Source organism: Mus musculus, chromosome 18 (genome assembly GCF_000001635.26).
Source record: "Mus musculus strain C57BL/6J chromosome 18, GRCm38.p6 C57BL/6J".
NCBI lineage: Eukaryota > Metazoa > Chordata > Mammalia > Rodentia > Muridae > Mus > Mus musculus.
Window position 1 is genome coordinate 74,194,998 of NC_000084.6, and position 13,771 is coordinate 74,208,768.

At 45.7% G+C, this 13,771-nt stretch overlaps 1 protein-coding gene across 2 annotated transcripts; it reads right to left on the bottom strand.

The window, feature by feature from the left end:
* Nucleotides 1-301: 301 nt before the first annotated feature.
* Ska1 (spindle and kinetochore associated complex subunit 1) lies at nt 302-12,821 on the bottom strand. Of its 2 annotated transcripts, none has more exons than NM_001164355.1 (7): nt 12,597-12,821; nt 11,792-11,887; nt 9,267-9,391; nt 7,593-7,690; nt 4,903-5,040; nt 2,517-2,686; nt 302-2,054 (listed from the first exon to the last, which is right to left on the bottom strand). In NM_001164355.1, the coding sequence occupies exons 2-7, from the start codon at nt 11,874-11,876 to the stop codon at nt 1,906-1,908; spliced, it is 765 nt and encodes a 254-aa protein (NP_001157827.1). In that variant the 5' UTR covers nt 11,877-11,887; nt 12,597-12,821; the 3' UTR covers nt 302-1,905. The 2 variants fall into 2 exon arrangements, with proteins under 2 accessions (NP_001157827.1, NP_079857.3); NM_025581.4 differs by having other exon boundaries at nt 12,533-12,821.
* Nucleotides 12,822-13,771: the final 950 nt, after the last annotated feature.

Genomic DNA, 13,771 nt, shown 5'->3' on the forward strand with positions numbered 1-13,771 from the left:
CTACAATACACCCACATACTGATCCCAAATGTGCAGGGCTTTTCCCCCAAAGGAATCAACTTTCAAAAAATCTGGATACCAGCTAGGCATCCCACAATTCAATGCTAACACTACCTAGAGTTAGTGTAGCACCCTGATTAAGGTCCTGCAAGACTACCCCCACTTCAGATTACATCACAATTTCCATCCTCCTTGGCTACTGTGATGGCTACTCCTGGTGGTCAGCTTGCCTATATCTGAATCCGGAAATGGAGGGCACACCTGATCCAGAACTTGAGGCAGGAAGCCACCATGCCTTTGATGTGGATGAACACGAACCTTTAATCCATATCGTGAGGCACAGTGGCCATGCTTACAACGATGTAAAATGAAAAGGAATTAAGGGAAAGTTTAGGTCCAGGTGTGGTGGGTGGTACACGCCTTTAGTTCCAGCACTTAGAAGACAGGGGTATGCAGATCTCTGAGTTCAAGAGCAGCCTGGTCTACAGAGCAAGTTCCAAGACAGCCATGCTTAGGCAGTGAAGGAAACTATCAAAACCAGACCGCTGGTGAAGATCTAACTGAACAACAGGGCCATACTCCAGCCCCAGAAAGCAACAGAACTTGGCAGCTTTAGCCATGTGGTTCTGGCTTTAGAGTCAAGAAATCTCTCTCTCTGCAACTAAGTTGCTGAGGCCAGATGTGTGACAGGGGTGTCCCTGCATGGAGGCCCAGAGCAGTGATTTTTTTAAATTAATTTTAAAAAGGACGAAGCCTGTCGGCATGACCAAACATCTCTAGCCTCATCAGGCAGCAGAACTTGACAGCTTTGACCAAGTGGTTTTGGCTTTAGAGACAAGAAATCTCCCCCTGTAACTGAGTTGCTGAGGCCGGATGTGCAACAAGGGTGTCTCCCTCCCCGGGAGCAGGAGAATGGCTCCAAACTGCAACTTCCTAGTCATGGCTTAGTATTTTGGTAACTAGTGCCCGCCTTGAAGGCGCCCAAGAATCACCTCACTAGAATCTGAGCAAAAGATGTTCTGATCAGAAAAATGTTTCAAAGGCGTTTGAAAGCTACAGTCAAGAACTGAGTTCAACACAAGACGCACCCTTACCACTTAGGACGTTACAAGGATTTTTCGAAACCCTGAACAAGGAACCAGACGTAAAGCTGTAATACATATCATATGTAATACATGTGACAGTATCTCAATGTACTTCAGAGCCTCCAGCTTATACTGAATGCATTTTAGGCAAGCTGTTCTCTATGGGCACGTGGAAAAACAGTAATCAGACTTTACGCCACAGAGGACCTGGGTATTCACCATCTTTCCCGACCTCATACTATGCTCATGGTATCTGCACTTAACAGAACTAGACACGCTGTCCATTATACAACTCATGCAGAGGCTTGACAGGGCAGTGCCTGAATATTTGCTGAAAGGAAGGGATTTTTAAAATTAATTTTTATGTTAGCACACAAAGAAATGAGTCCTGTTACTGCATTTTTATATCTTGTGGCATCGCACTTTATCCTGATCCACCTCCTGCCCAAGTGCTTGCCACCCTTCCCCTGGCTGTTCCCAGACGGTCTTTCCTCCTACTCTATCACAGCGGTCCACTGCCTTCTCTGTTCCTCTTTTCTCCGCACTTCTCCAGATCCTCCTCCTGGCCTCATGATCCCCCGACTCCTATACACACACAGGTTCCACACGAGTCAGTCTTCCTAACTGGCTTACTGTGCTTGTGAGCTCCAGCTTCACCCACGTTCCTAAAGGCAGTACGTTTTGAAAATATATATGCTTTATCCAAAGTTTTACTTCTGTAACAAACAAGGCCAGGAAATGGAGAAGCTAAAAACATACATGAAATTTCAAGACCCCCCTCGATACCCTGCTGCCAATCAGTCCCGAGTCTTCAAAAGCCTCAGGTGATGACGTATCGGGTAAGTCCTCCCCCTCGGACCTCTGACAGTCTGTGGCAATGCCGCAAAATGTGCATAATCACATAAAACCTCTTGTCAACTTTCAAAGCCGTGAATTCCTTTATGTCAGCTTCCACGATGAAGTGATGACCTGAAAAGAGAACCGGCAGGCTGATTGTCACACGGCCAGCCCTCCTCTAAGTTTTTATGGTGTCTCCTTCTAAACGGCCAAGTCTCTTACTGTCCCTCTCCAACTACAAAACATGGAAAGCAATGGTCTTCCTGCTAAAATCATGTTGCATCTACGAGGGCCACAAGGCATCCCTGCTGACATTGGTACGCCCTAACCGCCACCCAGACATTCTGTGGAAACATTAGCAAAGGGAACCTACAACTACCGGCTAACTAAAGACCTTGGCTGAGCCAAGAAGTCTGTCCAGTCTGCAAAGTGAGACAAGGTGTAGTGAGGACTGAGGCCCCGCAAGCTGCCGAGCGCGTGGTGACACGCAGCTTAGCTGTGGATGACCAACCGCTAGGGGCAGCGGTGTCCAGAAGGCTGCGTTTCTCACTGAGATTCCCCAGCAGCTGCCGCCCTCAGAGCCCATCCCGTTACCTTTCGTGTCCTTCGTTTCTTCATTAATAAATCTCTGGTAGAGATTTCTCTTCACAGAGCTCATAGATGCTTTTGGTTGATGCATAATCTTATATTTGCTAACTACTGCCTTGTTAATTTCCTTAATAATATCATTAATTTGACAATATGTTAAACGGGATTTCATGTACCTGTTTAAAAAAAAAAGTATGTAGTTATTCATTTTTGAGTTTACTTCATATTTATTTATATTACAAACATAAAAATATTATATATTTAAAGACTTAGTTCTGCTACTTTTAAAAATAAGATAAAATATAACATAAAACAAAACATATTGGAATTGGGCAAAAAAAAGAAGGAAGAGAGTCCACGAACAGGCAGAAGAACCAGGACTCACTTGTTTGCACACTCAGGAGTCCCCTAAAAACACTAAACTGGATGATTTATGTGGTGGTTTGAATGGCACTATTAGGAGGTGTGGCCTTGTTGAAGGAAGTGTGTCACTGTACTGGTGGGCTTTGAGGACTCCTAGTGCTCAAGTTCTGCCCAGTGCAGAAAAAAAGAGCATCCTCCTGGCTGCCTGCAGAAGCCAGTCTCTCCCTCGCTGCCTTCCAATCAGGATGTAGAACTCTCTGCTCCTCCAGCACCATGTCTCTCCACACTGCCCTAATAACAGACTGAACCTTTAAACCTGTAAGCCAGCCCCAACGAAATGTTTCCCTTTGCAAGAGCTGCCTTGGTCACGGTTTCTCTTCACAGCAATGAAACCCTAACTAAGACAGGATATGCAGAGGACCCGGTGAAGACCTGTATATGCACACTTAGTCTGTGAGTTTAAATGTGCCTTGACCATGCTGACTTAGAGGGCTTTGTTCCCTTGGTGCCCTCCATCTCCTCTGGCTCTTATACTCCCACCTCCTCTTCTACAGGGTTCCCTGAGCCCTGACGAGAGGGATTTGATTGAGACATGTCATTTAGAGCTGAGGGTTCTAATGTATGCAGTTATTCTTTAGAAATCATCACCGTGACCAAGGCAACTCTTGTGACGGCAAACTTTTCCTTTGAGAAATGTATTTCTTTCTTGATGACACCATCCCCTGCAAACTGTGAACATTCCTAAAAGGCAGAAGTTTCTACAAGAAGAGTGGCAAGCACCAAACCACAAAGTGACAGTACACGCTGGTCATGGTAGCACACACCTTTAACCCCAGGGCTTGGGAGAGGAGACAGGTAGGTAGATCTCTGTGAGTTTGAGGCCAGCCTGAGCTACACAATGAGTTCTAGACCAGCCAGGACTCCACAGTGAGTCCCTGACAGACACTTTTCACTTCTGCACACTGCTCATCAACAGCCACGATTGGTAAGCCAGAAAGCTTGCTTGAATGCAGCTGGTCTTTGCTACTTCGTGGGTTCCTCTTTTTCCTATCCTTTATTCCCCTGCACCCATTTTCACTCCCTAAAACTAGCAGAGAAAGAAGGATAGAGGGGAGAAAGAGACCCCTGAATCTAATTTCTTTCCCAACCATTCCTCCCTCAGCTCCCCAGCAGTCCCCTTCTCCCAGTTTCCCAGTATTGGCAGCTCCAACTGTCCTATCCTATCTGCTGGGCTCAGGTTCTCCTGGCTCAACTTCGTCCTAATGACATCTTCTGCACCAACTGCCTTCTCTTCTCACTCTGCTAACCCAATCTTTCTCAGCTTTAGCTGGGTTTTTAATATCTGATCCTGTTCCCAGAAATCCAAGAGGCAACCAACACTGAAGGTCATTGGGACAAGTAGTTCTTTTTTTTTTTCAGGGATTTTTTAAAAATTTTAATTACTTTACTGCTCTGGGCTCTTTTTTTTTTTTTAATTAGGTATTTTCTTCATTTACATTTCCAATGCTATCCCAAAAGTCCCCCATACCCTCCCCCAACTCCCCCACACCCCCCCCACTCCCCCTTTTTGGCCCTGGCGTTCCCCTGTACTGGGGCATATAAAGTTTTCAAGTCCAATGGGCCTCTTTCCAGTGATGGCTGACTAGGCCATCTTTTGATACATATGCAGCTAGAGACACGAGCTCCGGGGCGTACTGGTTAGTTCATATTGTTGTTCCACCTATAGGGTTGCAGATTCCTTTAGCTCCTTGGGTACTTTCTCTAGCTCTTCCATTGGGGGCCCTGTGATCCATCCACTAGCTGACTGTGAGCATCCACTTCTGTGTTTGCTAGGCCCCAGCATAGTCTCACAAGAGACAGCTATATCTGGGTCCTTTCAGCTAGTGTATGCAATGGTGGGGACAAGTAGTTTTAACAGCTAAGAATTCTTAAAGAGCCAGTTGACTAGCAATCGGAGCCCCTTTAAAGGGCCAGACACCTGAGATAATTACACTACAGTTGAACACTAGAATTTACACTTAGTACTCACGCAGGAACGTCACTGAATTCATCCATAGTTATAAATTGCATTTCCTTGATAATCCTCTGCTCTCTGGGGGGCTTCTTCGGCAGTCCAGGCTCCTCAGCTTTGTCTGACTCTTTAGGATCCGGCTCTGGCTTGTGAACTCTACAGAGGAGAGATGAACATGCAGACAGGCAAGTGCCAGAGGGAAGTAGCAGAGTGAACATGTTTTTTAAACTGGGGGGTGGGGGGGGGGGATTTGTAAATGTGTGACATATCCTTGTTTAATAATTTTATAGCCAACTTTTCTTTGTATCCCTAACCCCTTGGTTATGAAGATCTCAGTTGTAAGAGGAATTTTGAAAATCAAGTTAGTAAATCTTCAGAGTATGGCTGTTTTCATGTATATAGCCAACCATGTCTGTCACCCACAGAACGGACACCACACACCTCCCCAGTATTCCTGTTTGCTTCTCAGAGTCAAACGTGTAAGGCTGGGCTTAACTCCAGCGTCTCTTCTTCATCCCCCTAGCTCGGAGCCTGGAAACACCAGTCATCTTCCCTGTACCCTAGTGTCGTCTGTTAGTCGCTACTATTGTGTCACTAAGCTATCGCAGACTCAGCAAGAACCAAGGGCGGCCCTTGAACTCACTCTATAGCAAATGGAGTCTAGCAATGCACTGTAGTGAGTGAAGTCCAGGGACAGGCTATAGCTCTCAGGCTGTTTAACTGCCCAGACAGAAGAGACATTGGCTGCCATAATGCATGAACTATTCCAAGAAAAAAAATACCAGACCGGGAAAATAAGAGATCCAACACAGAAGGAAGCAGAGAAACTCCCCAGAGACCAGACCCAGAGTGCAACAAACATAACAGGTTATTGTGGGCGGTCAATAAAATCTGGACTACTCTATCCTAGCTGTGCGGCAGAATTAAAGCAGGAATCACAGTTAAAACAAAGTGATGGTTGCCAGGCGTGGTGGCGCATGCCTTTAATCCCAGCACTCGGGAGGCAGAGGCAGGCGGATTTCTGAGTTTGAGGCCAGCCTGGTCTACAAAGTGAGTTCCAGGACAGTCAGGGCTATAGAGAGAAACCCTGTCTCGAAAAACCAAACCAAACAAACAAACAAACAAAGTGATGGCACCATACTTTCTTTGGTGAACGCCCACATGACCTCCATCATTAAACTGGCTGAATCTTCCCTGAACTTTCTCTTCTTGACCATGTACTAAGGACACGCCTGGTAACCCCCACTGAATCCACTTCAAGCTATTCCAAACTTTAGCTTTGACCTGGCTGATAACTGAAGCTGGGTCATGGCAGCTCTGTTCTGCTGGCCACACTCCTCTAGCTAGCTACTGTCCAGCCCACTCTGTAGTCTGACTGATGACCACGAGGCGTCTTTCCTTTGATGCTCAGCTGGGACTTTCTTCAGCAGTGCTCTCTCCTTGTAGGGAAAGTCTAAGAGTCATCAAGGCCAGTACAGTGGAAAGAGGGTCTGCATCAGAAGTTTTTTAAGGTACTCGTTATATCCTGTTCTAAATTTAGCTCATACATATATAGATACTAGTTGACTATTCTTTAAATTTTACATATACTACCCAAATCACTTTCCTATATATACTACACTTCAAAAATTAAGTTAGCTATGGAACGTTTGTACTTGCTGAAAGTACCTGTTAGAACCAGTTTTGGTGTCAGGACTGGAGAGATGGAGTAGAGATGAGAGTCCAGGAAAGGTGGAGGCACAACAGAGAAACTCTTATAGACAAAAAGGATAGACAGAAGAGCTAATTCAGAGCCAGGCAATGTGAACAAAGCAGAGGATAAGACACAAAACAAGAGAGACATACTGAATAGCTGGTGGCTGATAGAACAAAAAACAGTGAAGACAAAAGACCCTGCCTAGGCAACACAAGCCATAGGTTTGCCTAGGCAACCAAAACCCATAGGGTGGACACATGGGTAACGAAAGAGCCACTGAGTTCAGCCTTGGACCTGCCAACTTTGCGAGAATATAGCTCACTCACCAGACTTCCAGGAGGCTACAAGATCACCAGAACTAGATGTCAAGGCTAGAACTGGACACTTCGGAGCACTGACAACTAGTGACAACTAGGGTCAGGCAAGCAGAAGCACACGAGGCGCAGAGGGAGGGAGGGGACACAACCCCATCTGAGAAATGCGGGATGGCAGTCAAGGAAACGGGGCAGTATGGAAAGAACATCCAGGAACAAAGTGGGTGAGCAAGGGATGCAGACATGGAGCTGAGGAAGCACGTAGCCATCATTCTCACAGGAGCAGTGCAGTGGTAGCTGAATGCCAGGCACGCTGGCTGCTGGCGGAGTGGTGGAGTTGGTGGCTTCTCCAGCTGCTTCTCAGGGCTCACAGAGCCTGTCTGACCCTAAAGGCAGTGATTACCCTTGGTTCTCAAGGGTCACGGGGAGCTACTACCCAGAGGTCAAAATCTTGGTGATGGAAAGACCTCCACTGTCACTCTGGCAGGAGGCAGGAGACTGGCATCTAATAGACCAGTGATACCACTGAGTATTCTCATGGCAAAGAACGGCCTGAAGGAGTGAGGAGACTGGGGAAGACAGGGAGGTACGGCTCCTACTGCGAGAGACAAGAGAGTCGAGCATGTGACAGAAAATGACTGAGATATTTGTTTCCACAAATGCCCCCAGACAGCAAGAACCCGCAGAAGCGCACTCACAAGCTCTGGGTCGCCGTCACTTGAGGCAGATGGGGAGGGACGTGTTCTTTGAGATGTTCCACATCTTCACACTCTTCTCTAAGAGATTCACAGAGCTCCTAAATTTTAAAAATGCTTGTGAGCAAGACTTCTTCCTCTACAGGTGATGTGTGATGTAAGACACGCCCTCAGGAAGGACCATGATGCTCTCAGTCCTTGCAAGTGCCAAAAGCAGGGACGCACGGCTCTTCCTGGAGGGTGGTAGCTCTCTCTCTCTCCTGCATTTTTAGAGAGCAAGCACTAACCAACCACACTGCCACTGTGGGGCTGAGATGAAGTTTAAGTCTTTCCCAAACATGTTAACCTTGAGAAGCGTCTAAGAAACAGATGAAGAGTGAGTGCACTGACGTCTTTCAGTTTAGCAGATCGCTCTTGAGTCAGCGCACACTCCCCAGTGCTGCCCTTGCAACAGGAGCAGGGCGAGGAGGTCAAGCCAGGTGAGAGGCACTTTTCATACATTTCTGATTTCTGAGTTTTACATTTAGGTTTTTTTTTGTTTGGTGTGTCTTGGTGTCTGTGCGTGGGAGTCTGTGTACAGTGTGTGAGAGTACATACAGTGTATAGCATGTATCTGTGTACAGTGTGTGAGAGTACATACAGTGTATAGCATGTATCTGTGTACAGTGTGTGGGGCGGGGGGTGAATACAGCATGTGGAGTTGGATGTGTTCAGTGTGTAATACAGCGTGTGTTTTATTTAATTTCTGCTAGAACCTGGGACAAGGAACTCATACCAAAAAAGCTTCCTGCCCTCCGACCCTCAATCATGTGACCAGGCTTCATGTCCCAGGTGAGCACACTCCGGACTCCCATCTACACCATGAGTTCCAGGAGAGAGGAAAACTCACTGACCAATCCTGTTCTCCATTTCGAACCTATGACACCTTTCTTTTCATGTTCATGGCCACTACTTTCCTTTTAACAGGAGATTTACATCAAGCTTGGTTATGCCCGTCCTTAGAGCTGAAAAGTCTTCTCAGACAAGGACTGCAGACTGGAGGGGACCTGGAAGCTACCTTTCCAAGCTCACTGAGCACTCCAATGCACCAACAGCCGCGTGGGATAATCACGGTGCAGAGGGGTCTCCTCATTAGGAAAGTACACAAATGCTCTTATTAGCTGAAGTTAATTAGAAGATGTATTTAGAACAAAACATGCCCGTGAGTGAAGTTCAAGCTTTTCTTCAATGAGGAGTCCCTATATTTTATAAAAAGGAGGAAACAGAGGGTAGCTAAGAAACAGCTATTATTCTTTAAATGAGAACCCCGAGACCTCAAGAGGTGGCATGGCTCTCTCAGGGTGGCAGAGAAGACTAAGGAGAGGGCCCGCATCTTGTCTCGTGCAAGGCAGCTGTTCTCACTCGGCATTCGCCCAAGGCACCATTTGTTTATATTACACCTACAAAGAATTCTTTAGAAAATTCACTTTCTAGCAAAGTTCTATGCTATTGGCCATTAACATGAAGAAAGAAATGGCTGTCCTTCTGATCTCTGTTGAGAACACCCTGTTATTTTACAGACTAATAGTTTACGAAGTCTTAGACATTATAAACATCAAGGATCCTTACAAATGACCACCTGGTGATGAAGAGTTTCTGGCCTCATCACCTTCTCTTTACAAGTCAGGAAAGCATTACCTTGAGTGAACTGTTAGTTTGTTCTTGATACTGAATTTCCAATTCAAATTTATTTAGAAGCTCATTTACTGCAATGATCTCATCTCCTATTTTACTTAAGGTGGTCTTCAAGGCAGGGTCCTGGCCTAGGATAAAGAAAGAGAAAATGGAGAACAAAGTCTATATAAAATCCAAACATACAAGACCCACGGGAACTCTTGGGACAGACACCTACAACTCGGAAAAACATTTGAGTGGAAAAAGGACAAATTCTTCTTCATTTAAGACCTGTCCTCATAGGTAACCTTACATTGTCTGTCTTGTTTGGTGAATGTATGACAAGGTCTTGCTGTGCAGTAGCTCAGGTTGACCTGGAACGTATCTCCCTCTATCCCCCTGCTCGGCTTCTCCAGGGCAGGGCTTACAGGTGTGTGCCACCAGGCCTAGGCTAACTTTCATTTCCAAGTAGTACAGACAAGAAGGAAAAGGGAGGCAAGCCCAAAGTGTTTCCTGCAGCTATTATTTCTGGCAAATTCCCTCAAAACAATAAAACCTTCAGAAATAATAAACACCTGTATATCGGCCTAGCTGAGCAGTTATCAGAAAGAGGCAAGTCTCCCCAGGGACCCACATGAGCTGGGATTCAGACACCAGGCAGGGCATATGGGCAGAGGCTACAAGCCCAGGCAGTACATGTGGAGGGACGCTAGAGAGGAGGTTTCTGGTCTCAGTGACTACAGACCCATAGCAAAGAACTGACTTGACTATGGAGAAGATCCAATGACTTCTGAGACCTCAAACCACAGGGTGTCAGAAGTGAAAAATCTCACGCAAGGCTGTTATCTACTTCAGGGGACATATTCTTTTTTAGGAGGTGAGGGTGAGACAGGGTTTCTCTGTATAGCCCTGGCTGCCCTGGAACTTGCTCTGTAGACAAGACTGGCCTCAAATTCCACCTCCCTCTGACTCCTTAGTGCTGGAACTAAAAGTGTGTGCCGCGACATATTCTTAAGGATATTCAATTGCCAGGGAGATAAACTTATGTTTAGACTGCCCTTCAAATGTGTTTGTATAAGGGTGAACCTGAAGATAGCGGCAGCTCGCTTTGGGAATTTGTAATATAAGTTTGCAATTCATCCTCGCTAGTGAAAACCCTTAACCAGAGATAGAAACAACAACAAGAAGAACAACAAAGGCAGACTGGTGAAAACCCTTGAAGACCTGGAAGAAGCAAAGACGAGACATTTAGAAACGGCATGTTTACACTTCTTGTACCACCTAGCACCTCTCAGAGTTTAAGATTCATAGATCTATGAGAGATTGGAAAAGCTTAAGTTTCTTCCTCCCTGCAAATACAACTGAACAAGCTAGATGGCTCAGCAGGTAAAGGCACCTACTGCCTAGCCTAACAACCTGGTTTTGATCATGGTGGAAGCAAAGAAGCAACTCCCCCAAGCACAGACGCTAAATACATAAGTAAATAAAATCTAACAAAACACTGCTTTAAGAATAACTTTGAAACCCTGTCTTGAAAACAAAACAAAACAAAAAAAGAATAACTTTGAAAGTTTTTTGTTTGTTTGTTTGGTTTGGTTTTTGGAGACAGGGTTTCTCTGTGTAGCCCTGGCTGTCCTGGACCTCACTTTGTAGACCAGGCTGGCCTCAAACTCAGAAATCCGCCTGCCTCTGCCTCCCAAGTGCTGGGATTAAAGGTGTGAGCCACCACTGCCCGGCTACTTTGAAAGTTTTAAGACCAGTCAGTGTGATTAGGCATACCTATAATCCCAGCACCCGGGAGGCAGAGGCAGGAGAAGAATCTTTGTGAATTGAAGGCCTATAAAGTTCCAGGACAGCAAGGACTACATAGAGACAACCTAGCTCAAAAAAAAAAAAAAAAAAAAAAGCAAAGGATGAAACACAAGTAAGTGAAGAGCATTTGATGGTATTTGCTGTGTGGAAGCAGAAGGGACTAACTAGACATTCCTGGCCTGGAGTCTGACATAGCAGTACCTGTTACAGGAGGTGGCTGGAAAACTTAACTTCATGAAAGGACACGGAAGACTTAACACTCCCTAAATGCCAATCACTACATCGCTGTGAGGTCTAGTGTGTTACTCTTATTTTGCCTTGCTAATTCTATCTGACACTAAATTCATAACTAAAATGAATTGGTAAGTTCATTTCAGAGATTTTTGAGTTTTGTTGTTTTGTTTTCTGGGGCGGGGGGTGGGGGTGAGGGATAGGGTCTCACTACATAGCTCTGTATGTCCTGGAATTCACTATGACGACCAGGCTGGCCTTAAACTCTGAGATCTGCCTGCCTCTGCCTCTGGAGTACAGGGATTATTGGTCCTTATTTCCCAGAAGAATGTAAAGAAAATGAATGTTCACCCATTACTTAACGGCTCCTCTGCATTATTCAAGACAGTGACACTGGAGTGTTTTGAAAAAATCATTATTGGAAATCTAAAACTAAGCGACAGCCACGGCAGAACAATAATCAAGACGTATTGTGCTTACCCCAAATCTGAGTCTGTTTCGCTTACCAAGATTTCTTATCGACAGAATTTTCTTAATATTTCCAATCTTCTCATTAACATAAGAGCATAAGTCTTCTAGCTCTGAGTCCATCCTTTAAGCGTCTAAATAAAACGTAAGAGAAACACTTTTAAAAATAAAGTAAAGCCAAATTTCTGTTCACTTTCAATATCTAAAAATATTCACAAGCAAACAACTTTGAAGGGAAAGAACGCAACCGTAGCCTTTTTTTTTTTTTTCTTTTCCAATTCTACAAAACTCAGTGTCTAACAAGTACACAATGCTAACGTGTCTTGGAGGCTCCTGCAATCCTGACACCTTAAACCATAGCTGCCATCTTCCGCCAGGCTGGTGGAAGGAAAGGTCCTTGCGAGGGTAGAGTGTAAAGGTGCCGATCCAATCCTCTGACAACGCGACGCGGCATCGTCAAGTCCATGCTTGAGAACCGCGCCATGCAACTACCAAGAATAAAAATGGCAAAACAAAACAGCCCGGCGTGGTGGCGCACGCCTTTAATCCCAGCACTTGGGAGGCAGAGGCAGGCAGATCTCTGAGTTCAAAGCCAGCCTGGTCTACAGAGTGAGTTCCAGGACAGCCAGGGCTATACAGAGAAGCCCTGTCTCAGGAAGGAAAAAAAAAAAAAAAAAAAAAAAAAGGAGGAGGAGGAGAAGAAGAAGAAATTAAAAATGGCAGAAGAAGAAGAAGAAATTAAAAATGGCAAAACAAACCCAACCCCTCATAACAATTACGATTTTGCGCAGGCTGGAACGGGGAAGGCGGGGGCCAACCCTCCGAGTCGCCCGCTCCCCGAACCTGCTAAGCGATGCCTCTTCGGGCGGCTTCGGAGCCAGCGACCTTGCGGGAGTCTGGAGCGAAGAGCCTGCGCTACGGCTGGGGACCAAGCGCGCACCGGTCCACGACCGAAACGCCAAATCCAGACGCCAGCTTCCAGAGCCCAAATTCAAACAGCCCGCCGGATCCGCGGCCGCGCAGGCGCACAAAGGCGTTCCTCCAACAGCGCAGACTCCGCTAGGGAAAGAATTTCCGCGGGGTCGTGGGCGGGGTCGTGGGCGGGGCCTGGGCCTGGGCTTGATTGGCTCGCTTCTAACATAGAAGGCTAATTATTGGAGCCCTGGCGCTTTCAGTGGGTGAATTTAGTTGGTTATCCTCTGTGACCACAGCCAGCCCAGCTAGAGGCCAGAGTTCAAAATAACATGAGCAGCTCAAAAAGTGGCTCTCGAACCTGCTGCAGAATCATCAGGTGTAGCTTTTACAAACACCAGGGACTGGAAGCAAATTATGAGCTCAGACACTCAGAGCATTTTTTTTTCTTAAATACTCCCAAACGATCCCAGAAAGCAGCCAATTTGGTGAGCTTAAAGGTTCTGCCTTTATGGGGATTAGATGCATCAAGGTGGAAGCCAAGGAAACTCACTTCAGATGCAAATGCTTAAAATGAAAGCTTTATTTTCTGAGTGCTCAGGGAGGCAGCCAGTTCGGGATCTAAACTGTCTGAAGGGAAGTTGCACAACATTTTTAAAGGATAGGAACAAAGTGAGAGGGAGCTGGGGGAAGCTGCTGTGTTATTTAATTGTATTTTGACATTGTGGATTAAGCAAGAGAGTAGCCATTGGAGCCTGGTCCATATTCAGGGCACCTGGCTTCAGGGTCCTTAATTCATTCTCTTAGACATTATATTTGGGACTCCGAATGATAAGGAGACAAAGGAGCGACTCAGCTGCATGTAATTAATAAGGGCATAACAGGATATTTTACAACTTATGCACCTTGGTTTAGATAACAGAAATTTATATATTATTTATGTAGGTTAACAGATAATTTAAAAAAAAAAGAAAAAAGTTTGGGGAAGTGGGATAGGTGTTCGTTCCTAGGCCTGGGAACTTGAACTAGTTTAACCCTGCCAGCAGATGGAGAAGTTGTCCTTGAGACAGCTGGACTCAGACACCTGTTTACAACAGAAGCTGTTT

Coding starts and splice junctions, on each gene's coding strand:
- Ska1 (NM_001164355.1), bottom strand. CDS start 11,876: ATGGACTCAGAGCTAGAAGACTTATGCTCTTATGTTAATGAGAAGATT. Junction 7,691..9,266: donor AAACTAACAGTTCACTCAAG/GTAATGCTTTCC, acceptor TTTAAAATTTAG/GAGCTCTGTGAATCTCTTAG. Junction 2,687..4,902: donor GAATTCAGTGACGTTCCTGC/GTGAGTACTAAG, acceptor TTTTTTAAACAG/GTACATGAAATCCCGTTTAA.